Genomic DNA, 27,450 nt, shown 5'->3' with positions numbered 1-27,450 from the left:
CTAATGAGATACTTTACATCAGCAAAGCAATGGAAATTAATGTCATGCTGTCTAATAATAATATTACCCAATAGGCGTGTTTCCACCAGTGGGGGTTCCGGGTAGATTTTACCAGAAACGGCCCTGCAAAAGTGAACTTCAGGGGGGAGAAACATCCCTTTTAGTAGGAGAGGTTCTCAGGTTAGCCAACAGGAACCTCCGGGCAGGGGATCTCTGCTGTTCTGGATTTCTTACATTACGTTCAGCACTATGAAGTGATCATACATCATGTGACCTTCTATGACTCTGCTCCTTCTATGACTCTGTGGTGGCATCAGCCATCTTTTATGGTGTGGTCTGCTGGAGCAGCAGCATCACAGCAGCAGAGAGGAAGAGACTGGACAAGGTGGTGAAGAAAGCCGGCTCTGTCCTGGGCTGCAGTCTGGACCCGGTGGAGGTGGTGGGGGAGAGGAGGATGGTGGCTAAGCTGTCCTCCATCATGGAAAATGTATCCCACCCCCTTCATGAGACTGTCAGAGCCCTGGAGAGCTCCATCAGCGACCGGCTTCGTCACCCGTGATGCATCACCGAGAGGCATCGCAGGTCCTTCCTCCCCGCTGCCATCAGACTGTATAACCAGGCTGATCACCGTAGCAACGGACAATAACAACAAGATGTGCAATATCTCCCTACTTCATACACATCCTACTGCTTTTTCTGCACTGTTTTTCTTTCTTTCTCGTACTGCACTACTTTTATTCTTATTCCACTGTTTATATTTTGTAATGATATATTTTTTAGTTTTTTCATCCTTCTTTCGCTGAATGCGTGTACTGCTGCTGCACAAAGCGAATTTCCCCACTGAGGGATGAATAAAGGACTATCTAATCTAATCTAATCTAATCTAAATGAAAGGTTCTGTCATCATCACACAACCATAGTCTTTCATAGATGATGGTTGTTTCTACTGCGTTAAAACATACACATAAAAAAACTGGGTAACAAAAATTTGAATTGTCAGACGAATCTTTGTTTTTTATTCATTCAGGGACTCCAGATGCTTCCATGTGTGCCGACATTCACGTGCACAGATCAGGCATTGATGGTGAAACCCAACGAAAAGTGCTTGTACTGGAGTCCTGCTAGCTGCAACAGCTGTGGTGTAAGTACCAGACTGTCTTTGACATCAGTAATCACACACAGAACTGAAACCTGCTGCTGCACCAGGACCCGCCCTCAGACGTTGGTCAGTGGTTCGTAATGACTGTTGCTGACCTGACACACTGTTTTCTCTCTCCGTCTCCCTCTCTCCGTCTCTCGTTCTAGGGGGATTCTGGTGCTGGATATATTTATAATAACGCTCTGTTTGCTGTTCATACTGGAAATGTGACCTTTACCCAGAATAGACAAGTCGAATCAGAGAATTATGGACACATCGTCTGTGATGCAACAGTGCATCAGTGGATTGATAAAATTATGAACAATAATCCTTAAAAGTGTCCTAGTTGTGTGATCCTTGTTTGTGAGCATCAATAAAGAGACGTCAAGTCTCATTAAGAGCATAAAAGTGTCTCTGTGATGTTTGTAACATACAAACTAGTGTTGATCATTAAACACTGGTGATGCAGACGTGGACTTGGTAGTAAGAAAGTAACATTTATTTATATTTAAACAGAGATATCAATGACCAAAGTGCTATACAGATTAATAATAATTAAAAAAAAAGAACATTCAGTGACAACAAATAAATTGATACATTTATTTTATAAATTTAAATAAATTGCAATTGCTGCAGACAGATGCCAGGAGATCGCCGTGCAGGTCTGGAGGCGGATCTAGTGATCCTTTGAGCGGCTGGTGTTGAGCCACCTGAAGGACATCACAGACGAGAATAACTGGTGCCATGTTTTTGCCTTTAAATATGTTTAACGGTATGAAAACATTAAAGTGTTAGGTTATAATTGCATAAATTGTCTATATTTCATTACTTTATATACTGTCTTGGGGTTACATTTGCAAAAAATGCTAAAAACCAAATGCTCAAAAATTTAAAACCAAAATAGACCGAAAATGGAACAAATAAAAACGGAATGTGGGAAAAAATAAAACCGATTTCATCCGTCTCTGTTTCCTCCCTGGATCTGTTTGATAATTCTGCCCCACGATGTTTCTGAAAGCAGTTCTATCAGCATTCTGGGAGCTGATTGGTCCTTACAGCATCATTAGCTGCCAATACTTGCTGTTGAATCTGAATATAATACTAGTAGTAATATTTTGCATAACTACAGTCATATAATTCATGCAACAGCTCAAAAAACTGTTTTAACAACACTAACCCAAATCAATATCAGAATCGAATCGAATCAAATCAAATCTTGATAATCGATTCTGAATCTTAAGAATCGGAATCGAATCGATTCTTGACATTTGAATCGATCCCCAGCCCTAGTCACCTCGACACCCCAGGGACTTACGCTAGGATCCTGTTCGTGGACATCAGCTCGGCGTTCAACACCATTGCTCCTGTAATCCTCCACCAGAAGCTCACCCAGCTCACAGTCCTGCCTCTACCTGTCAGTGGATTACCAGCTTCCTGAGTGACAGGAGGAAGCAGGTGAGGCTGGGGAGTAGGGATGCAACGGTTCTCGGTATAAAACCGAACCGTTCGGTTTGCCCTCCACGGTTCAATACGCCCTTGTGTGCCGCGGATTTTCGGTTTTGCCATTAATTTTGCATGAATGCTTTACAACCCGCGTGTTCGCGTGGGCCTGTCAGCAGCTGCAGAAAAGCGCTCCTCGCTAGTTGTAGTCAGTGTTGTAGCTCCACCCACTCCCCCCTCACACAGAACAGACAGAGTCATGGCGAGCACAAGCGGGGGAGTTGAGAGACAAAAGTTTGAAGAAGCACCGGCTTCATTTCGGTTACGCTGTTGAATACAACGACGATGGGGTGAAAACAGCTAACAGAACTTGCACTGTCTGTAAACATTGCTTGAAACATGTCCCATACGCAAAAGGAAACACAAGCAATATGAGCGTCAACACCCTGATGTAACGCTTTCTGCAGTTGAGCGAGTCAATAAGGTAACACAAGCGAAAAAACAACTGTCTATGGAGAATGCTTTCCCAGAGAACGATAGTGCCACTTCAGATAAACACTAGAAAATAACCTGTGCAGTGGGAGCGTTCATTGCTAAAGATTTGCAGCCCTTTTCGGTGGTCGGAGATGTGGGCTTTCATCACCTAATGAAAACACTCCACCCACGTTGTGCCCTCCCGCACACATTTCAACAACGTTATCATATTTATACATATTTTATACTACTGTATAGCATATACAGGTAGTAAAGGAATAAAAGGAAGTTTACCATTTAAAAGTGTTGTGTTCAGTAACTGTTTTACATTTGAAAGAGTTTCTTAAAGATATGTTATTCTACAGCAGGGGTGTCAAATGTGCGGCCCGAGAGAGATTTTCATGTGGCCCGCGAGAAGTTTCCAACGCAAAAAAACGAAATGTTAATTTACTAAAAAGGAAGACATAAATAATTGCCATGAATCACAGCATATCCGATAATAAATGTATTCTACAAATCCATCATTATTCCACAAAGAGAGCAGTTTTCGACATTTTTTTTAGTTTTCTAGAATGCATTTGCCGATTTTATTTCTTTGTAGACGGTCGTTTATTTTTATTAACTGACTACTATTATATATTTTCGCAGGAAAAATATCACTGCTAAAAAAGATGATAGAAGATATTTATTCGGATAATTTAGTAAGTAAAACAGTTAAAAAAGAAGTGCTGACTTTTTTTCGGCACACTGGTGTAAATATCCACGCCAATTTTTAAAAATAAATACACTTAATTGTACTGGAAAAATCTCTAAATCACAAACAAAACACTCTCGGATGTAATAAGAAAGATTTAGCTTTTAATTAAATTTCTTATAAAAAAGTGAAATATAAAAAAAACATCAGTTTCTGTTTATCTTTGTAAAATGATATTAAAAGTATCTTACATAATTTGAAAAAAAAAACGAAAAAACGAAAACGAAAAAAAAGATCCTGAAGAAATATATTTTACATAATGAGAGTGAAAACAAAGTGCATATTTCCTTTAAAATTAACTAAACTGATATTGGATTAGATAACAATAGTAAAAAAAAAGAATTAGAAAAAAGATTTTCCGCACCGTTTTTGTTATTTTGAGCGTGTGGCCCGCGAGAAAAAAATTGGTCAAATCCGGCCCGCCAAGCAAAATGAGTTTGACACCCCTGTTCTACAGTATTGTATTTAGTATAGTGTGTACTGTACTAACTGTACTGAGTTGTCAAGATTAAGAGGCTGTTGACTTAAAAGAATTATAGTAATTTACATTTTGAAAAGTGACAAGCAAAATAAACAGATAATTTGGGAAAAAAAGCTCTTTATGCACATAACACAAACTGAACCGAAACCGTGGCCCAAAAACCGAAACGAACTGTGGGCTACCTGAACCGTCCCCTACTGGGGAGCATCACATCCAGCACCCGGACCATCAGCACTGGCGCCCCCCCAGGGGTGCGTCCTCTCACCACTGCTCTTCTCCCTCTACACCAACGACTGCACCTCAGGGGACTCGTCTGTGAAGCTACTGAAGTAACGGACGACCCAACCGTCATCGGCCTGATCCGGGAAGGTGACGAGTCCGCGTACAGACGGGAGGTGGAACAGCTGGTCCACTGGTGCAGTCGGAACCACCTGGAGCTGAACCTGCTCAAGACTGTGGAGTTGACAGTGGACTTCAGGAAAAACCCACCGCCACTCACCCCCCTCACCATCCTCAACAGCACCGTCCCCACCACAGACTCCTTCAAGTTCCTGGGATCCACCATCTCCAGGGACCTGAAGTGGAGCACCCACATCAACTCCGTCAGAAAGAAGCTCAGCAGAGGTTGTACTTCCTGCGGCAGCTCAGGAAGTTTAACCTCCACAGCAGCTGCTGATCACCTTTTACTCTGCCATAATCCAGTCTGTTCTCTGCACTTCCATTACTCTCTGGTTTGGATCGGCCACCAAACTAGACAGGCACAGACTGCAGCGGACAATCAGGTCTGCAGAGAGGATAACTGGGACCAACCTCCCATCTATCAATAACCTGTACCGGTCCAGGACCAGGAAACGGGCAGGTAGCATCTCTGCAGACCCTTCACACCCATGACCAGGACCAGGACCAGGACCAGACCCCTCACACCCAGGACACAGTCTGTTTGAACTCCTCCCCTCTGGATGGAGCTACAGAGCTCTGTCGCCAAAACCTCCAGACTCAGAGACAGTTACTCCCCCGAGCTGTTGCTCTGATCAACTCTCATCACATAAGAGTCTCAGAATAATCAACCACTGTGCAATAATAATAATAACCACAATCATATGATGTAACAATGCACCTTTCAATAACCATGTCTACCTCGTACTGCTGCACCTTTCACTTTTTTTTTTTTTTTAAATTGTATATATGTTAATAAGAGCTGTCATTTGTCTATTTACTGTACAGTGAGCAAAACAACCGGAGTCAAATTCCCTGTCTTGTTTGACCTGATTTGGCCAATAAACCTGATTCTGACGTCAAAATTATGCACCAGCAAACCCAGAGCAGTGTGCAAGCTTTAAGTGTGTTACTCAGTACCCCCTGAAATAAAAACGGTCCAAATCATCCCCCCCTGTAAAACTGCCATCCCTCCTTTCCATCCCTTATGTCATTTCATCAATGAATGTGGTTTTACTGCTATTTCAACATTTAGAGTCATCACCAGAAAAATAACACCAGAAAAATAACTTATTTAACAATTTTCACCTGTTTCAAGTACATTTTCACTTAAAATAAGTAGGAAAATCTGCCAGTGGGAAAAGATTTATCTTCTCATTACAAACAATAAAATCTTGTTCCACTGGCAGATTTTTCTACTTATTTCAAGTGAAATTCTACTTGAAACAGGTGAAATTTTGTTGTTTTTTCCAGTGATGAGTCTTGTTTTAAGTGTAATGAGATTTTTTTTACTAAAATGAGACATTTTAACTAGAAATAACACAAATATTCTTGTTAAGATTTTACTTATCCTGTGAAGGACAGAGTCATATTGATAAGTTCAGAAAAGTGTTTTTTATTGTTGTGTTTTGATGTATTTCATGTAAACCCAGTGGATATTTAAAGCTTACAGAAGGCTGCATTTAACTGCTGCTATGTCATTCCTGCAGTATTTCTGCAGGTGTTTTGGTCAGTGCTATTATTTGTAATATATTATAATATTTGTAATCATCACAAATTATCTGTCCCCATATGATAAAATTTTACAACTGGTCTTACTGATGAGAGTGCGGAAATATGATCACATTACACCCATACTCCACACTTTACACTGGCTACCCGTCTCCTCCAGGATTGAATACAAGGTCTGCCTTCTAACTCATCAGTGCATCCACAGCAACGCCCCATCATATCCCAAAGAACTCATCGCACCCCCTATGTTTACTGCTTTTTTTTCAACTAGTTTTTATTGTAGCACTTTGAGATTTGATTCAAATATAAAGTGCATTATAAATACAATTTTATTATTATTATTATTAGGGCCCGAGCACTGACAGTGCAAAGGCCCTATTGTATCTGTAGGAATTTTTCTTTTTTTTTTTCTCATTTTTTTTTTCCTTCTTCCGACAAAATGAGGGCCTTTTTGCCCCCCTAAAGGTGCCCCAAAATTCACCAAATTTTGCCCGCAAGCCAGGGCTGGTGAAAAATGTGATATTTAATGGTTTGCATTAATGGGCGTGGCCTAATGGCTCAACAGCGCCCCCTTGAAAACTTTGTGCCTCAAGCCCCATAATACGGTTTGACGTACATGCACGAAAATCGGTACACACCTGTATCATGTCGCAACTTAAAGAAAAGTCTCTTGGCGTCATGGCCGAAACCGAACAGGAAGTCGGCCATTTTGAATTAATCGTGTCATTTTGGCGCAATTTATGCCATTCCTTCCGTCATTTCTTCGCCCGAACCGTAACGTGCACCCAGGTGTGTTTTATACATCAAAATGTGCATCTCCATCCTGCGACGACGCGCATTACTTTTCTCAGTAAAAAGCGTTTTAACGTGGCGACGATAGAAGCCAAAAAGCGTGCCCCCACTTCATCTGATTGGTCCAGATTTGATAGTTCCTACTTTCTGCCATAACTTTTGAATGGTTTTACATAGAGAGTCGTGGTTGGTGTCATCTGCTAAATGTCCAGGCCTGAAGAATCTACATCAAGTCATACAAGCTTCCACTGCAGCCTGAACGTGCACAAGGGTGCGAGGGTCCGTCCATCGCTGCTTGCAGCTTTGTAATTATTATTACTGGTTTATTGATCACCCCTTTAGTAAAAGCACTGGCATAAAATAAAGCATACCAATGATGTGGGTAACCCTACCTGCAGAAGTTGGGCTCATGAACCAGCTCATGAACCAGCTTGGTGTAAAAGGGGTAGGCCTACATGGTGAGGCCCCGAGGAGCTCTGGTGGGCCCTTATTTTCATTTGTAAAAGGTGGCAACCCTAGCTGCAAAGCTCCCTGGCGACTATCCAGGAGGAACACAGGTACTACAAGTCTGAGTGCAACATATTCACAATTATCAGATTCTGCTGCATCATCATTAACTCCCACAAATAACGCTGGTATTTATTGGTTTTCCAACATTTTAAGTAGATTGCAGGGCGACAAATTCCATGTTGAAGGGAGACGTCCTGTGCAGCGGAAGCTCAGTGGACGGTTAGTTCATTCAGCTCCTGCAACTGGTCACGTGGTGCGTGAAAACTTTTCAACCACTAGATTGTGTTGATCCTGATAAGAGTTTTAAACACGTTCTCTGATGGGACGAGATTTAATCTATGTGTAAGCCACACACTAAAAGTGTATGGTCACTAAAGTGGTCCCCTCCTTCCACATTTTACAGTAAAAAAAAAAAAGGGAAATTTACTACGGTTATAAAGACCATAGATTTACATGAACGTTTGCTGAAGTCCATGCTCAACACTCATACTACAAATACATGTGTGAGGAACCAGAGCGGCCTCCCCACGTACAAGGGGACAAGGCAAAACTGGACCTGGGTGATGAGGTGTAAAAAAAACCTTGCAGAGCGTAGAATGCCAAAAAAAATAAGGCCTTTTATTGTGTGCAAAAAAAACACATAAAGGCGGAGGGCAAAATCAATATTCTAAAAAAATGGCACATTGGCATAGCCTCTCACAAGCTTCCTCCATTCAGCAGACCCCTCTTCTGGTATGCAGCTGCTGTTTATAAACCCAGGTAGGGTGGAGAGGTTGATTGGACACAGGTGTGCCACAATCAGCAGAACCAGGCACACCTGTGTGCTGCTCCCCCGCAGACCACGCCCAATCCTCCACTCTGCCACACGCATTAAAAAAAAAAGTCCGGTGATGGTGAGAAGGGGAGGGGTTGGTCACTTTCTCACAACATGTAAGACAAGCAACCCCACAGATACACGAGTCTACAAACGCCATCCTACACTGATGTTCCAATCAGAATTAAACTCATGCCAATGTAAAAGTTCATATTTTTGAATTGTTCGTTTCCTGTATAAAATAAATTATTAATTGTAGTTTGTCACATGGTTTTTCTTTTTATTTCTATATAGTAACTAACTTTAAAACAAAGTTAGTAAACATTTTCAGGTTTAAAGGACGTTGAAAAGATGGCTATGTTGAAAAATAGTTCAAAATTGGTTCAAAAGTGAATTTTTTTCCACTGGCTATTTGAAGACGTTTATTAAACGTTCATATTTAGACCAAATTTCACCTTAATTTCCAATACTGTTTTTTCCAATGGGGAATTTCAATGTGGTTTACTAGTTAAAGCCATTAAAAAATAAGAATTTCTTTAATATAACATTTCCTGGTGAAATGTGGTCTATGTCAACGTTCATTAAACGTCTTCAAATAGCAAGTAGAAAAAATTTCACTTTTGAACCAGTTTTAAACGTCTTTTCAACCGAAACATGTTCGCTGGGAAAGATTAAACGTGAAAAAACGGACCACCTCATCTCCTAAATGCGTTTGAATTTTAAAGTAAACTGTAAAACGTCAAAATGTGTCCTTTCTATTAAAAATAGCACATGTAGTAGTATTTTCCTGTAGTTTCCATAGGTATAAACACTGCAGCCAGCCTTCATAGATGCGTCAAGACTCAACTTTCCTCTTCCAGCCTAACAAGTATTTCATTGACTTCATCATCGTCAGCACGGGAACATCCAGGCTCGTCCCAACACCAGCCTCAAGAAAACCGCACGCATTTTCCCCCAAACCAGTCGAAAATCTCTCCTTACCCTTCGCTGTTCCCTCGTATCCCCTGAATGTGCGGTGGTTTGTGCCAGAGTCGTCTCCTCTCCGCGTCTCCGGCACCGCTGTGTCCCGGGAACCGCCTGCACACCTGGCTGTTCCCCCACCTACCTGCCCCCCCCCCCGGCTGTACCTGCATCAGTCCTCTCATCCCAGAGGTGTCAAAAGTATTCACATTCATTACTCAGGTAGAAGTATATATACTAGAGTTTAAAATACTCCTGTAGAAGTTGAAGTATCAACTCAAGTTTTTTACTCAAGTAAAAGTATAAAAGTACTGGTTTTAAAGGCCGAAATGAAATAGAGTAACGAGGCTGTTTTTAAAATGTAAGGAGTAAAAAGTACAGATAATTGCGTCAAAATGTAAGGGGTAAAAGTAAAAAGTCGTCTGAAAAATGATTACTCCAGTGAAGTATAGATAACCAAAATTTCTACTTAAGTAAGGTAACAAAGTATTTGTACTTTGTTACTTGACACCTCTGTCTCATCCCTGCACGCCTTCAGTATCAGACACAATCGTTTCCTCCTACTTTTTCAGAGTCATGAAATGCGCACCAAGTATTCTGTGTAAAAAGTTTTCAATTCTCGCTGTGGAGAATTTAGTCAACGTGACAGTCATTAATACATTCAATCAGGGCCGGTGTCGTGCCAAAAAGTGATCGCCTGCCAGAATCTGATTTCTCCCCTGAAAATGGGTCTTTTCACCTGCCAGAAATCGATTGAAGGCCAAATACAGTTAATGAAAAGTTGTTTCCACCTAAATATGATTTGATCTCATTCTTGAGCTTCATAATATAAACACTAGAGCTCACAGGATTGCTTTTAACTCTTTTAAAGGACCATTACAACACAAAATAGGCATTTTCACCTGCCAAAAATTGATTGAAGGCCAAATACAGTTAATTAAAAGTTGTTTCTGCCTGAATATGACTTGACCTGTACCCGGCGTACCCTACGCCGTCGATTTAACGCAGAACCATAAATTAGGCTTAACGAGCGCACATTTGTCAGTTTTCTTTTTGTCTTTTCAACTGAGCATGCAAACACATAAACTGAGGGTGCAATGCATGCTTATGCACCCTCGTAGAACCGGGCCGGCATTCAATAAAATAAAAACACTTGATTGTCTTTCTTCCACACAGAATTTTTATGTTAAACTCAAAACAGATCAATAAAGCTTGATGCAACACATGACCCCAGAAAGCTGAAGACAGAACGGGGCCACTTACCAGGCCAACTGGATATATGTTTGATAACAGGACTCTGCTTCTGACTGTTACAGGGAACTTATCAACTGTAATGTACGAAGGGCATAAAAAAAGTATAAAAACCTTTCAGGAATAAAAATTTAACAAAAGCTTGTCAGGTTTTTGTTTTTTTTTCTTAAAAAGCAACAAGACCAGTGCCTCCTCGGGCAGGGGGATACAAAATTAAAAGCCAAATTGCAACTTAAATTTAGAGGAAAAAGAAACAATCCTGGTGAACAGCTGAACAATAATCAAGTGATGTACAATATTGCTGAATCTTATTATTTGCCTCCAACAAACTGCTTTATGAGGGTCAGCTGTAGCAGTATCATCTGTTCCAGATTGTCAATCTGTGGATAATAAGCAGAAAGAAAACAGATGTTGTAGCCAACCTCAGAAGATAATGGGAAATATTAAGTATCATGTATCATAGACTGTATTATTATGTTTGAAAAATCTAATCAAAAAACATCTAACCTGTTTCTTGAGGCTCTGACAGCAGCAACTAGATGCCTGAGGACCTGGAAATCAAACAGAACCAAGAAAATATTAAAGCACTGACAAGAAAATAGTAAAGCATTTGACAGATGTTTTGGCAGAGTGGGTTTAGGTTCCGTATTAATGCATACTAACCATTAACTTCTGAAATACTTTGGCTTGGCACCTCCACTTGGTTAACAATCTTCACTGGGCTGCCTGAAAGACAATGATCATCTGAATTTCACCATTTGCTAGGTCTTACTGGGTTCAAAGTTTAATTAAATTTAACTCTAGCGATGAATGAACTGGACTGTTAGCGCAAAATGGAAAGCTTTTTACCGATTACAGTTAATTAACAATGTGGAAGCCAGTTTTCTGGCCATCCATCAATTTTTTTTATATCCGCTTCGGAAGAAGATGCAAATTTCACACAGGAACCCCCCTCGCTATGAGGCAACAGTGCTCACCACTGAGCCAATTTTCTGGCTGCATATATTTTATCATGCATGTAACAAAAGAACTTCTGGTACTGTTTTGTTTATTTATATTTTCTGTGTGATAACTTCTGTTGATATGAAGAACCACTGTACATGGTCTAATGGAATCCCAATGTACTTGTTTAATCCCAACCATTAAGATTTTTTTGGGAAGTTATTATCAAAGTGCAAAGCAGAAAAGCTTTCCAGAGGATAAACATGTCTTATCAGTTGTTTGAAAGGCAATATGTATTATGAAATCCTGATTTGGTCCAGATCAGAAATCTGATCTACACGTGGGGTGTGAACACATCCCAGTACTCCATTCATCAACAAACACTTCCTCTAAAATTTGACTGTGAAAATTAGCCGTTTGATATGAGAACTTGCCTGAAATTCTGAATTAACTTACCATTGATGGACTCTGCAGAAATGTTTTTGTTCTGCAGCAGGGTCTGGGCTGTTGGTTGTGTGCCATCAATTGGTCCAGGGACATTTCCCAGCTCACTTCGAGGTCCAGGTTCTGAGTCAGGATGGTGGCAGTCCGGTGCAGCTGGAATGCTCACAGACACGTTGCCACCACTTTCGTCCCTCTTCTTGGTGGTGTCGAACGAGGCGTTGCTTTTACTGTGGGCATGCAGTGTATCCAAAATCATGGCAGTGAGGTTTCCACCTCCTCTTTCAGTGGGCAGGGTTAGAGAAAGTATGTTGGCAGAGCCATCGAAGGACTGGACGGTGGCTAGGACGCCATTCACCAGCTCAGTTTGAAACATCGGCAGGACTTCTTCTGGCCAGTCTGCAGGAAAGTGCTCTTTACCTATTGAAACCAGAAATAAAACAGAGATGTTTGAGGGAACAAAGTCATGCAGGGCAGGGAGATTACAAAAAACACGTGTTGTTGACTGTTAAATGCTAAATGGCAGCTCCGCAGATAAACGGTGTGTGAATGTGTGTGTGTGTGTGGGTGAATGTCTACAGTGTAAAGTGATTTAGGGCTGTAGGAGTACAGCTGGAAAGCGCTATACAAGTGTAAGCCACCAAAATCGTCTTACCAGTGAGGGTGCAGCGAGCAATCTGAAAAGGAAGCTCCAGCAGGTGTGTAGGGATGGGCAAGATTTTGGAGAACGGTACCATCTCACTGTTGCCGTAATCTGCATAGATGACACTCATCTCCTTCTCACCAACTTCCAGAACAACAGCACGATACCAGTTATTGTCAGCTGGAAAGACATAAGAACAACTAAATGCTTATTCCAATATTTTGTTTGTTGTTTGTTTGTTTTGCAGCCAATAAAGACTGCAAGAATCAAAGTAAATATTACAAAATGAAAAGAAAATGAGATGCAGTACTGGAGGAAATGTTTAATGGAAAAAAAAAGTGCACAATAAACTGCTTAAAAAAAAAAAGAAAAAAAAAAAAAGGCATAAATAAGCCAAAGACAACCGGCTGCAGGTTCCAACAGCTGCTGCTTCAACATTCACCACAGACACCTCCATTAAAACAGACCCTGTTGTTAGTTGGCTTTGGAATGCACGCAAAACTATGGTCTCCCACTCGTATACCATGTTTAAAGAAGCTCTTACGCTCAGCGCCTGCCCCCCCCCCACACACACACACACACACACACACAGAGTAATTACTTTAACTTGCAGACATGGAATTACCAGCTCTGGTCTACAGGGAGAAGAGCTACAGGTGGAGTCTTGTAAACACAGTGAACTTTAATCAGAATGGGAGACTGAGGAAAAGGTTTACAATGGCAGATTGAGGGGGTGTATGTCTCAGCAAATTGAATCGGCTGATCCGTATTCATGGCATTTCTCTTCCCTATCATTATCAACTAAGTAGGAATGGCACCGCATGTGCTTTCTCTACATCCTTCATTTAATTTTCCTGAGAAACAATAAAATATTAAATGGTTTTGTTAATAGTGATTTGCCATGATACATGGTTTATCTTGAGTTGCATTTGTTACCTTTCCCCAAGTTTGTCTATTTTGTCAAAGAATTGTTTGCTTAGCTCAGTGGGTTGAGCAGGCACCATTTACAGAGGATATTGCCCTCATGCAGGCCGTGCAGGTTTGAGTCCCGGCCTGTAGCTCTTTCCTGCGCGTCTTCCCCCCCTCTCTCTATACCCGTTTCCTGTCCACCTACTTTGAATAAAGGCCATTAATGCCAAAAAAAAAATGAAAACAAAAGAAAAAGATTTGTTTGCCTCACAGCGACTGAAAGGCGTTTGTGGTCATTCCAGCAAATGTGAATCTGGATTATTTATTTAGTTTCTATGACACAGGAAGAGGTCGGAAAAAAAGTAAATCATAAGAACAGGCTCCTTCCAAATAAATGTTTTTTAATATACCAGTTTTTTCTTACCAGAAAACTGGGCACAACAGGCAGCACCAGGAGCAGGTCTGTTCTTGATAGTTGTGCATAAAGTCCCCTGATAGTTGCTACAGTGGGCAGCCAGCTCAGTCATCACCTTCTCAACCTTCTCTGGTTCTATTTGAGAAAACAAAAAAGAAAGTCCTTTCTAATTTTGCCATTTTATTTCAACATTTTTGATAGAAAATTGAAAGGAAGTGTGTTCTAACCTTGCGTGGGATGGAGCAGATAGTAGAGGGAAGGACTAATCGCAGCTACAATGCAAGGTTGGAAGGTCTCATTGAGTGGAAGCTCCACTGTCTTCCAATCCACTGTGAAAAATATGTCTTGGGAGAGATCACAGTATGTCAATATTTTTGCAAAAAAAAAAAAATAATAATCGAACACTTTAAAATTACCTTCAGACGGCACTGCAGTTTGTTTTCCGGTTGTGTCTTTACAACTGGCTTCTGTTTGATTAATTGCTTGAATCTGCAACTGGCGTTGCTCGTTCTCTCTTTCACCCTCTTGTTCTTTGCTCATGGGCCCAACCTTTATGTTTGTGTCTATGGCGGGGTCTCCAGGAGCTTTGGCTAGCTTCTCAGAAATTAAGGAAGCTGCTACGCTCAGTCCTCTGCTCTCCAGCTCCAAGCCGTAACCCTGCTCAGTGACGGAAATGACACGCGCAGAGACCTGCTCACCAACCACCAGAGAGTGGAACCAAAGCAAAGCTTCACTGCTCCACTCTGATCCCAGGGGCTCCACACCTAAATCCAAACAGAACATTTGATAAGACACTTGATGAACACTAATATAAAGCATTGTTTTGCATCAACATTTTAATGACTAAATTAATATTATTCAACTGTCAAGGCATTTTTATTTGTATAGCATATTTCATGTACAAGACAATCCCAAGTAGGGCTGAAACGATTCCTCGAATAATTTGAGTAATTAGATTACAAAAAATGGTCGAGGAATTTTCTCTGCCTCGAGGAATCGTTTAATTTTGCCAGCTCAAAGCAGGGTATTTTGCCCGGACTACTTGATGGACCAAGTCACGTGTGCTGCGTGACGGACTTCAACTTCCAAAAAACTTTCTTTCTTTACAAAACCGGGATAAAAAAAAAAAAAAAAATAAATAAAAAAAAAAAAAAAATAAAAAAAAAAAAAAAAAAAAAAAAGATTAATTGTAATCGTTAATTTTAATCGGGTAATTTCATAACGGCAATTAATCGAAAATCGATTAATTATTAACATCCCTAGTACATTGTGGTAGATTACTAAAATGCAGCAGTAAATGAAAACATGTTCAACCTTGAATTTAAGCAACTAGGAGTTTCAGCAGCCCTGATGCATTCTGGGAGTTTGTTCCACAGGTGAGGAGCAGAAAAGCCGAACACTACGTCTCCGTGTTTGGTACCGAAATAAAGGGTGATCCTGGTGACCTGAGGGTTCTGGTTGGTTCATAATGGACCAGGAGATCAAAGATGTGTTTTGGTCTGAGACCATTCAGAGATTCATAAAACAGCAGGATTTTAAACTCTAATCTGTGACAGACAGGAAGCCAGTGTTAAAATCTAAGCTTAAGAGTTTTTCTAAGTCCTGCTGAGACATCAGTCCTTTACATCTTGATATGTTCTTTAGATTGTAATTGACTGACTTCACTACTGTCTTAATGTGGTTAAAATCCAGGTCTGAGCCCAGAACCCCTGCCAGATTCCTGGGTTGGCTATTAGTTTTTAGCTTTACTGCTTGAAGCTGAGTACTGACATTTAATCTTTCTTCCTTGGCTTCAAACATTATTATTTCTTTTTTGTCTTCAGTTAAATGAAGAAAATTCTGGCACATTCACTATTTAATTTGATCAATGCATTTGATCAAAGCTGGTATAAAGTTTCCCTATGATTTCAACATAACAGTATGAAATGCTCTCATAGTGGCAACTATTGTGTCTCGGGTGAATTTGAAATCACATCTATTCCAGTATTCCACACATGATGAGCTGTGACTTTTGCATTCAAGCATTTTTATTTGGGCCACATGTCAAATCAAGTGGAAATACATAGTTAAGGAACAACATCTTGCAAATGTATTAACATACAAAAAGTATAAGATACTTGTTTGTTAAAAATATAGGATGTTTACCTGTGAGCCAGCAGCGAACTGTCTGGAAAGGGAGCGTCAAAAGTTTAGGCGTTATGGACCGAAGGTTGCTTTTTTCCACTGTCAAGTTGTTACCAATGTCCACAAAGCATACGACTACTTTGTCCTGGAACAACTCTTTTACAATAGCCCTATACCAAGCTCCATCACCTGGGAGAAAAGAAATGTCATGAACAAAATAATCTAACGCAACAAAAAGGGAAAAAATAAACATTTTGAATGTCACAGCTCAGGAGATCCGCAAGTGTTGTAAACTGGCTTATTATAATTATTGTTTCTTTGCTCATAGACCCATGGAATATCAACTTCTTTCAGCTTTCCCCCTTCGGGGGTTACCAGAGCAGGTTTATTGTGATCCACAAATTGACTTGGCAAAGGTTTTATGTTGGATGCCCTTTCTGACACAATCCTCCCACTAGGGCTGGGCGGTATGGACTAAAAAATGTATCACGATAATTTCTGGCATTTATCCCGATAACGATAAAAATGACAATAAAAAAAATACCAATTCAACTCCACCTTTTAACTATAAATCTGTCACCACATTCAGTCTTTGGAGCCCCCAAAACCCTGCTCTAAAAGAATACTAAATACTACTAAACTACACCAATTAAATTGAATTAATAAAAACCAATTAAATGAGTTACACCTGTACTGCAAAACTGGAATGACTCAGATCCGTTGATACGTGTTTGTTACACAAACACGTATCAACGGGAATTTATCCTTCTTTTTTTTCTTTTTCTTTCTCATTTCTTTCTTTCTTTCTGGCTCATTTCTTCCTTTCTTTCTTTCTTTCTGGCTCATTTCTTTCTTTCTTTCTGGCTCATTTCTTTCTTTCTGGCTCATTTCTTTCTTTCGTTCTTTCTTTCTTTCTTTCTGGCTCATTTCTTTCTTTCTTTCTGGCTCATTTCTTTCTTTCGTTCTTTCTTTCTGGCTCATTTCTTTCTTTCTTTCTGGCTCATTTCTTTCTTTCTTTCTTTCTTTCTTTCTTTCTTTCTTTCTTTCTTTCTTTCTTTCTTTCTTTCTTTCTGGCTCATTTCTTTTTTTCTTGGGTTTTTGCAGTGGAGACCATGGGGTTCACAGTTTTGCTCAAGGACATTTCAACAGGTGATGAGGCTTGGAATTCGGTTAGGGGGCAACAACTATTACCATATCATATTTATCACCACTAGGGGAACTCACTTGGAAAAAGGGCACAGCAGGGCTCGCCCACCGTGGGTACAAACGGTGCAGCATCAGACTCACAATGGTGCTGTAACTGAGCCCCCAGTTCCATCAGTTTCTGGTGGTCTGGCAAGCAACAAATAAACAAATAAAGTTCAAGTGGCACAACAAGTTGTCAAAATCCATGAAGCATGTAGTGTAATGAATAAAATATCTGCCGAGTCTGTTGATATCTGCTCACACTTTAACGTTGTTTCAAAGCACTTGGATTATTATAAAAAATATAGTGAATATACTGCAACATATACTGTTAAGTTACAATAGAAGGATTAAGTGTTAATTGTGGTCCAACATTTGTTTAAAAAAAAAAAAAAACAATGTTCAGTATGTTGAAGAAAATACCTGTGGAATTGTTGATTTGGCAGTAAAATGCTGCAGGACTCTCAATAAAAGTGGAGAGTAGCGCCACACTCTGGCCATCAGACGGAAGTTCGATAGTGGACAAAACCAGAGGCTCACACCCAGGGGGATCCGCTGAGGATTAGAATTATACAGTGTTTCTCACAAAGACATACAGTAATGCTTTTTATTACCAGACTGGGTGCATGAAAACCAAGAAGTAGAATTCTTAGTTCAAAGCAAATGCAGAGATATACAGGACTGTCTCAGAAAATTAGAATATTGTGATTTTCTGTAATGCAATTACAAAAACAAAAATGTCATACAATCTGGATTCATTACAAATCAACTGAAATACTGCAAGCCTTTTATTATTTTAATATTGCTTATTATGGCTTACAGCTTAAGAAAACTCAAATATCCTATCTCAAAAAATTAGAATATTCTGGGAATCTTAATCTTAAACTGTAAGCCATAATCAGCAATATTAAAATAATAAAAGGCTTGCAATATTTCAGTTGATTTGTAATGAATCCAGAATGTATGAGATTTTTTTTTTTTTTTTTTAAATTGCATTACAGAAAATAAAGAACTTTATCACAATATTCCAATTTTCTGAGACAGTCCTGTATGTATGTATGTATGTATGTATGTATGTATGTATGTATGTATAATATATATATATATATATATTATACATACATACATACACACATACATACATACATACAGTGTCAATTGTGACTATCAAAGGGGATCAAAGTTACCTTTCACCTAACATAAAAAGAGGTGGTTAATCTGTGAACTCTTGGTGATTTAGCATTAGCCATTAATGAAATAAAAAATAATCAAATTTAAAACATCTGATCACATAAAGGGCCTAACAATAATTTCATACATGTCTCACCACATAGTTCTGCAGTCATCTTCTCAGCTTGGGGGCAAGTAGCATCCGTAACAGGAGCATGTGCAGCATAACCCACAGTGATCAGCATCTCTGCTACATTGGCCTGGGGATCGCTGGCTTTATCGATCATCGTCACAAAGGCCTTGCCCTTTTGCATCTCCTGGATCTCAAGACCCATTATTCTGTTGCTCACCCACTGGTTAAGGGCTAAAAGGCAGTCCTCTGACCAGCTATCCCCAACAGGCTGGACCCCTGGCAAGAAACCCAAAGACAGATACTGGCATAAAAAAAAAAAAAAAAAAAGAAAAACGAGAAAAGACTCAAAAAAAATTTTCAGGCCAGTTCATATTCCCCCGCCATCTATGCGCTGCACCACACTTTAAGAATGGACCCTTTTCTGCCGTGCGGTCGCTTCCCAAAGGTTTCAAGTAAAAATGTTAAATGCTGTATTAGCCCTTCTGTTTTTATCACCATTTGATTCGATCCGATATTGATGTAGGTTAGTGTTATTAAAAATGTTTTTTGAGCTGTTGCCTGAATTATATGACTGTAAAATAACTAGTGAAATAATAATTTCACAATAATTATTGTGAAATAACTAAAAAAATAAATAACTCAAATGGGCCTTTCAATATCCATTTAAAGTACAAAAAAGAAGGAAATTGCAACAGCTCATGCAGTAAACAAATCATTTTAGCTTGTCTAATTTATTCTGTCACCAGACACACAGCTGGCCATGAAGCATCAGGCATTTTTCAGGTATTTCATGACAAACCGTGTCCGATAACAGGTGCACGGTTGGGGGTGTGTATGAGTGTGTCCGTGTCTGTGTGTAACGTGTCTGGCGATTCAATGATCCGCAAGTTTTGCCAGCACACGGTTGACACGGAAGGATACGTGCGAAGAAACATGTACTTTAACGGCGACGTCTGTAATAGGTGGAATCATAATTCTGTATTACAGTATGACGTGCTCTCCTCGCATGGTTCGAGTGAGGTCCGTTTCTTAACGCAGCTGGTTGTCTGTGCAAACGGACATTAACGCATATGGCAGCGTAAACAAAGGCTCAAACAGCAAGTAATTTCCAGCAGTAACAGTCCTCTCAGCCCGCTGTCTGTACGGAGTAAACTGTGGTTCTGTAGCTTCTGCGCTGGTTTCTCAGGCGGCGCTTCCACATGTTTGTTTTGTTCACGAGGGCAGCGGGGCGGGCGGGGCAGAGAAGCGCGCAGTGTCCCCGGCTTTTAGTGACACCTGTTGCAGCATTTTCTCCAAAGAAAACTAACGCTACCACTACTCTTCGACGCCATGTTCATTGTTTGATAGTTTCACACCACGCGCATATGAATACTGGGATTAAAGTTCACATGGCGAAAATCTAATGATGAAAAATAATCGATCTTCAGACCTACAAATCGATTTTTAGGAATTAATATGAGAATCGATTTAGAAGCGGAAAATCAATTTTTTCAACACAGGCCTAGTTAATAAGCAGCGAATAGACACTTACCGAAGAAGCTGCTCTCAGATGACGTTATCCATCTGCTCTCCATTTTGAGTTGGTAAAATTAATCCACATATTACATATTCGTTTATTCCACTCATGTAACCATTCCCCAGTCTCTGACAAGTTACAAGTCGGTCTTCCGTGAGGGGCAGGGAAGGACCCGCCCTCCTGTTTCTGGCTAATACCAAGGCTCTGGCCAGCTTTATTGGTTTACAACAGCATCAGTTTAATGCCTAACATAATTTCATTGGATAGGCTAAACTGTACCACAGCAAAACGCACGTGCAAATGTTTTTTTCGTTCTTTCTTTTTTTCCTCATTTTCCAATTTACGGAAATCCATCTAGAGACGGAGAACTTTAATCCCTGATTATGTCAAAATTGGTCAATACTAAAGAATCTGCAATTTATTGGCGTATCCTTGCACCATTTAACCATTATGGTACGGAAGTGAGATTTTGTAAACAAATCTAAATAATACCATAAATAGAAAAACATTGAGGAAAGAGGAAGGAGAAGAATATCTATCTGTCAATCAATCAGAGCTTGCAACTGAGTCAAAAGTCACAAAACACACCTTGGTGCTTTTGAAAACATTCAACCCCTCAGAATCTGCCCATGGGACATATTACCTGCTAGACCACAGGAAACAGCCTGCACTGGGAGAGCGAGCAGTGAAGGACTGATCGGTCTCAGCTGGCTTAGATCCACCTCCTCCGAGTTGCCAAAATCAAGGTAGTTGACACGGAGCTGTGCATCTGATGAATAAGCCAGAACCTTTACCCTGTACCACTGCTTGTCCTCTGAAAGAAATATGAAATGAGCAGATGTTGGATTCTTAACATGTCTAGCACCAGATGATATAAACTTGATATTCTACTATACTGGACTGTCTCAGAAAATTTGAATATTGTTATTTTCTGTAATGCAATTAGAAAAAACAAAAATGTCATACATTCTGGATTCATTACAAATCAACTGAAATATTGCAAGACTTTTATTATTTTAACATTGCTGATCATGGTTTACAGCTTAAGAAAACTCAAATATCCTATCTCAAAAAATTAGAATATTCTGGGAATCTTAATCTTAAACTGCAAGCCATAATCAGCAATATTAAAATAATAAAAGGCTTGCAATATTTCAGTTGATTTGTAATGAATCCAGAATGTATGACATTTTTGTTTTTTTTAAATTGCATTACAGAAAATAAAGAACTTTATCACAATATTCTAATTTTCTGAGACAGTGCTGTAAATAGGGAAAACCTTTTTTATTCCTAGAAATAAACTTGTCTGTGAATTGGTCTGCTGGATTAGCATTTAGGTAAAAGGGCATTTTTAAATCAAACTATGAAGTGTACAAATACTTAGTAAAATGTATCATCTTCAACTGAATTCCACTCAACTAATGGTTATTTATCCCCAAAAGCAAATGAGATAAACCTTGAATAAAAGGTGTTATGTATTTATTTGGCTAACTAAGACATTGACAATGCTTCTCTTTTACTTGATCAATAAATGTAATAAATATTTGCCACATTTAGATGTGATGACGTGTTAGATCGGTATTTAGAGAAATGTTATACCTGAGAACTGAGCACAACAGACTGTGCCAGGAGCTGGTCTAAAGTTCACTGGAGATGCAGTCTGAGAGCAGTGTTCCCTCAGTTTCAACTGCAAATCCTGGACGAGTCCTGTAAACCAACATTTCAGTAAGGGTAAAGATCTGCCGAGAGAGGGTCCAGATGTTTAGGCTGCAAAACCAAATGTGAATTACCAGCATTCTCCAACGTCTGCATACTCAGTTCACTGGGTGACTGGAAGTGGGTAACCATAGCAGATAACTGGTCTCCTGCTGCCAGCGTGAGCATCTCTGGTGGTTGGGCCCAAGTATTGTCATCTTTCTCATCAGAGATGAGGGATGTTTTCATGTCACCTGACAGAAATCAGACTCAGTATTTTAGTGAATGCCAATGGTGCAACAAACCTCATTGCCACACCACAGTTGATTTAATTTACACGTTGCTACTTTATTCTTTTTGTAAGTTATACCATTTTAACCTTTTTTTTTCAGCTGCAACTTTTAACAGTAAAACAATAGTCACATCTTGTATAAGCCTATTGTGGAATATAAAATTGTATTTGCAGACATCTTTTGAAGCTCCAGCATTAGATCTAGTCTCTGAAAAACTGAACTGATAAAGAAGGCAGGTTCCGTGCGGTAGTTAACTCTATAGCCAACTCTAGGATCCATAACTAACTAAACAAGAAGGTTGCTACCTGGTTAAACATAAACAGACAATATTGCACATGTTCTGCATAACAACTATTTTCCCTTCATTACTCATACTGCAAAAATGAATTTTTGCAGTATGAGTAATTGTCATTTTATTAAACTGAATTTCGTATCTAAAACATAACTTTCTCAAGAGGATGTTGGTAAGGCATAAATTCCCAATGTGATGTAATCCTGGTAAAAGATCAACCATAGAAAAATAAGGAGTTAAACCTAAGTTTCCCTCATTATCTTAATATCCTACTTTTATGTTCACTCCTCTGATGTGCAGCATAAAAATGTGATTAAGTAGAAATAAAGTTTGATTACTTTAGTACCTTTCTCACTTGGCTCTGCTTTGACCGTTTCTTGTTGTGCATATCCTTGTTCAAGGAGGAATGTACTCAGCTGCTTTCCTAAACGACACAGAAACAGAGTTGCATTAAAGCCTTTTGACATCCGTGAATCCTATGCATGTCCATCCTTGCGTTTTTCTAACCCCATTCAGATGAATATAACTCACCCGGGGAAAGCAGGATATCCACTGCAAGGCTGGGTTTGTTCTCTGGCGTTTCTATCAACTGCACAGTAAGAGTCTTGCCAGCCAGCAGCCGTCGTACTGCAATACAACATTCAGCTGACCATTGGCCAGTCACCGGCACCACACCAACAATCCGACACTCCATTGCCTGGAATTAGTCACAAAGTGCTAAAGTCAAAATGCTAGCTGTTCTGTAACAATATCCTACCTCAACAGTTCTGTCTGTGCATGACAGCCAGTCTCATGGGGAAGAATGTATATTTGAAATCAATCATCAGTTATGTGGGATGATTAAAAACATTTAACCGGTACAAAGCATCTTTTCTCATCTCTGAGACTGTCATTTTGTACATTGTCCCTGACACAAATAAACTTAAAGGGGACCTATTATGAAAAACAGGTTTTCTCTTGCTTTAACATATATAAAGTGGTCTCCCCTCAGCCTGCCAACTCAGAGAAGGAGGAAAGCAACCAAATTCTGCAGTGTCTGTACAGCCGCCCGGATGAGCCGTCCAGTTTGATGTGGATCTACGAGCCAATAAGATTCTGCTCCCGTCGTTACGTAACCAAAATGCGATTTACATAGTTTGGCCTCCGATGCGTGAAACCACGCCCACAACTAACTCCGCCGGCCGGAGCTTCCGCCATTTTTTCGTAGCGGTGTATCGCATCATTCAGGCAGCCAATCAGCACAGTGCCTCATTATCATAGCCCCGCCCACTCAGAATCCTGCATAGATAATGAGGTTAGAGAATGGGAATATAAAGACATGGTTTAGAGACTGAATTTCTAATTTATTTAGCAAAAACAATCAAAAGCTTGTTTTTAAGACATTCAAGGCCTGTTTAAAATAGGTATTAGATGCCATAATAGGTCCCCTTTAATAAATAAAATAAAAAATAAAAACTGCTGTTGGAAACATGGACTTACACATGGGCAGAAAGGTTTGATATTAGCAGCCAGAGGCCTCATCCTGTCCACTGGGACATCTTCTTCATTGCCAAAGTCAATGTAAAGGATTTTAGCCATCTTCTGGTCTGCAGCTAAAGTCTGCACAAAGCCTCTGTACCAGTTCTAGGCATTAGAGATTATAAAAGGACAAATAGGTCAAGAACAAAGTCAATGTATATACTAATAGGATTGTCTCTTGTAGTCGCTCAGAAAGCGTCTGCTCACCAAATCGAAGGAAAACTGAACAGCGACAATCTCCCCAACACATGGCAAATATGGTGTCCCTGACTGGCGGCTGTACGTTTGCTGAAGCTCTGTGCTGATGTTTTCTAGTGTTTCAGGCACGCCAGGGATTTGAGCAAGGATGAAAAATCTGTCAGGACTGTAGAACTCTACAACGGATGCCTGAAAAAACAAATGCAACAAAGATACTTAATTTGGGGAACAGACACTATACTGGTAACAACTTATACAAACTGGGTGTCGTCCTACCTGGACGTCCGTTCCCTTGGGAATTTTAGTAACACCCAAATCCTTCAAATAGACCTTTTGCGGGCTGGGTGAATGAGTAGGCTAAAAAAGAAAGGGACAAAAACAAAAGATCAATGTGTTTTAACACAGTGTTATTCAATTCAAATGACTGTAGTTCTCAAACGTTTACTAAAGGTGGAAGTTCATTGGAATTACCTTCAACTCCGTCAGGCTGACTTGGTCTCCTTTTGCTTGGAAAGATGAACTTTCCTTTGGTTTCTCTCTTTGGATTTAGAGAAATCAGTGCACATTATATATTGAACATAGGATACTTATACCATTACAGAACAGAAACAGCTTCAGTCAGTGTCACTCAGGGTTAACTCCACTTACTTTGGAGACTCTGGATTTAGTGGCTTGCACATATGTCTGTGTGCCTTCCAATCTTCGGTCTGACAATTCACAGAGCAGTAAGCCATCTTCTTGCAGCGCACACATCGGAAATTCCCTATTGATGAAACACGAGTAAATTCACCTTCAATAAAATAAATAAAATTTCTAACACAAAGACAGCCAAGCTGATCCTTGTTGCATGCCATCACTGAACGATCTCCCGCTGTCTCTACGTTCTCTGGACTCTCATCGATGCTTTTAAGAACAAACTTAAAACCCGACTGTTTCTCCAAGCTTTTAAACATTAGTGAGAGGGTTGTTATGACCACCATGTTGATTTTATGTACTTTTATTCTAGGAGTTTTTATCGGTATTGTCTTGTTTTTAATCATATTTCTACTTTTATTGTGTTTTATTTGTGTTATTATTGATATTTTATTTTTTCTAAAGCACCTTGTGACATCCCGTTGTCTGTGAAAAGTCCTATATAAATAAAAATTTACCTACATGCGGTGCGTCCGAAATGCCATACTAAACAGTATATACTAAAAAGTATACTTAAGTTCGGCACACTTTTGAGTAAATATCAGTAGTGTGCATTAATTCGGACGTACTATTAAGAGTGCACACGTCACCTCCTGCCGTTGGAAGTGACGTGTCACAGCAGCAGTAGCAGCTGTTACCATGGTAACAGCAGCAGTAGCAGCTCCGATCCGCTATTTCCCGTTTATTCTGGCCGAAACAAGATGACATTATATAATGTTATTATATACGAATATTATAATATTATACTTAATATTATACTTATGACATATACGTATCTGTGCAGCACTTAGCAACCAAACGCCGCTGCATTGCATTGTGGGAAGTTTCTGCTCAGCTAGTGTCCATCAATCCACACTAATACATTTCTCCAGAATGAGTATGGATAGAACATACTATTGAGTACGTTCTAATGTTTCGGACGCACTAAAACATCTTGCATACTCATTTTGCATACTTATTAGGATGGAAGTATGCAATTTCGGACGCAGCCTTACTTTATTTGCTTACTTTATACATAAGCACCAGCGCAAACAAATCAGCAACCCTGAGCAATACCAAGGATTAGACATGCGTGTGAACCTTTTCCTACTTTGAAACCAAGTTTAACCCCTGAATTTATATCTTAATCAGCTCTTGGGTTAAATATTTAATGTATTATTCCTTTTTTTTTTTTTATTAACATACAGTACAAACAACAGAAGACGACATCAGTTTGTGTGTGTGTGTGTGTGTGTGTGTGTGTGTGTGTGTGTGTGTGTGGATAAGGTGATGAAAGTAGATACATAAATTGACAATATTAATTCGAAAGTAAATAAGTTAAACAAATAATTATCATATAGTGGTGTAGCACTATACAATGTAGTATTATTACCTTTCTGACCACAGAAGTTGCAGGGGTATACAGAGAAACCTGGCGGGGCCAATCCTAACAACTGGTAAGGGAAGAAAAATGGCTTTGAAAAAGGAGTTTGGTTTTAATAACATTGTTTTGTTTGTTTTTTTAATTCAAGTTTTAACATACTCCAGATGTATTCCTGTTGATGGGTGAAACTGCGGTACCTGCAGGGGAAATATAAATGTTTTTAATTATATTAGGTAAATGTTTCTCCAGATGATTGAAAGAGGACTGGTCCCCCGGGTTGTTACCCACCTGCCGGCAGGGATGCTGGCCGAGGCAGCAGGGGGAGGCCGGGCAGGGGAGAGGACGTGAAGGACAGGGCCGCGGGGCTCGATGAAGGCTTCCTCAGGGGCGGGTTGGGCCGAATGGCGTTTGGAGAAAAGGTCTGGTTCATGTCTGCAGCGGTGACGCGGAGAGCTGGAGCTGCAGGCAGAAACATGGATAAACCATGGGGATAAACGCGCTGCTGCGTCACGGCCTCGCCTAGCCAGGTAGCGGTGGAACCGCAAATAAAACCACCACAACCGAGATAACCACGAAGCTTTCAGCAACTTTATACAAAAAAAATAGGACAGAATGTTAACAACAAACTTTAAAAAATATACGACACTACAATACACACTAAAATCAATATGTGTAAATGAGGTGGTCGTTTAAGGTCTGGTCCTACCTGCGAGCACGTGCCGACTGGTAAGAACAAATTGCCGCTCATGCGCAGTAGCGCCAATTACAGGTCAATCAGAATGAAAATTAATTACCGTTTTCAGAATTTACAGAAGGGTATTGTACGGACAAAGGTGAGTAGAGTACCCAAAAATTGTACTCAAGTAAAAGTACTGTTACTTCAGAATAATATGAGTCAAGTAGAAGTAAAAACTAGTCATCCAAATAATTACTCAAGTAAAAGTAAAAAAGTACTTGGTGAAAAAACTACTCAAGTACTGAGTAACTGTTGAGTAACGTCCGATTTATTTTTTTAACACAACCATTCAAACAGATAAAAGTACAAAATAATCATCCTCAGGCAAATTAAATCAATAAAATAATAAAATAAATTAAAATTAATAAAAAATAAAAAATAGCTTAGTTAAAATTATCTTAAAGTAAATTCAAGTACTTTAATAAATAATAAAATAACAGAATAAAAAAATAAATTAAGCACAAGTAGCACAAAATTTCAAGCCTTTGTACTTTTCTTTTTTAACCAGGCAGAACTAGAACAAACATGAACTCATAGAAACTCTGTGTGTGTTTGAGTCTGTGTAAACGTGACAAAACATGCAAAAACAAAAAAAATTTCCAAAGAATCACCCAGTGATGTCA

The 27,450-nt window shown here is 39.6% G+C and overlaps 2 protein-coding genes across 2 annotated transcripts in view; both read right to left on the bottom strand.

The window, feature by feature from the left end:
• The window catches only part of vwa2 (von Willebrand factor A domain containing 2), a 36,991-nt gene extending 27,585 nt beyond the window's left edge, over positions 1-9,406 (bottom strand). The window contains exon 1 of the mRNA XM_061708992.1: positions 9,332-9,406. The gene's annotated coding sequence lies outside the window, so the exon portion shown is untranslated. The remainder of the gene's footprint in view (positions 1-9,331) is intronic.
• tdrd1 (tudor domain containing 1) lies at positions 1,815-26,521 on the bottom strand. The gene is made up of 25 exons (XM_061708138.1): positions 26,380-26,521; positions 26,251-26,288; positions 26,101-26,161; positions 24,684-24,798; positions 24,507-24,573; positions 24,312-24,392; positions 24,045-24,224; positions 23,799-23,942; positions 22,851-23,016; positions 22,675-22,743; positions 21,830-21,988; positions 21,639-21,746; positions 20,683-20,853; positions 18,548-18,799; positions 17,644-17,775; positions 17,260-17,367; positions 16,057-16,224; positions 14,328-14,675; positions 14,139-14,255; positions 13,921-14,046; positions 12,600-12,767; positions 11,960-12,364; positions 11,069-11,112; positions 2,454-2,572; positions 1,815-1,848 (listed from the first exon to the last, which is right to left on the bottom strand). Exons 1-25 carry the CDS (start codon positions 26,519-26,521, stop codon positions 1,815-1,817), a joined length of 3,522 nt encoding a protein of 1,173 aa, XP_061564122.1.
• Between the last annotated feature and the right edge of the window lie 929 nt (positions 26,522-27,450).

This window comes from Cololabis saira, chromosome 19 (assembly GCF_033807715.1).
Source record: "Cololabis saira isolate AMF1-May2022 chromosome 19, fColSai1.1, whole genome shotgun sequence".
NCBI classification, from domain to species: domain Eukaryota; kingdom Metazoa; phylum Chordata; class Actinopteri; order Beloniformes; family Belonidae; genus Cololabis; species Cololabis saira.
The sequence above is the reverse complement of the archived record's forward strand: the minus strand, read 5'-3'. Positions and strand labels throughout refer to the sequence as shown.

Excerpts from the sequence above, each read along its gene's own strand:
- tdrd1 (XM_061708138.1), bottom strand. The coding sequence starts at position 26,521 with ATGAACCAGACCTTTTCTCCAAACGCCATTCGGCCCAACCCGCCCCTG. Across the intron at positions 18,800-20,682 it reads TGTTTCCTGTGGTCTAGCAG|GGGTCCAGCCTGTTGGGGAT; the intron begins GTAATATGTCCC and ends GTTTCTTGCCAG. Across the intron at positions 11,113-11,959 it reads TTCTGCAGAGTCCATCAATG|GTCCTCAGGCATCTAGTTGC; the intron begins GTAAGTTAATTC and ends TTTGATTTCCAG.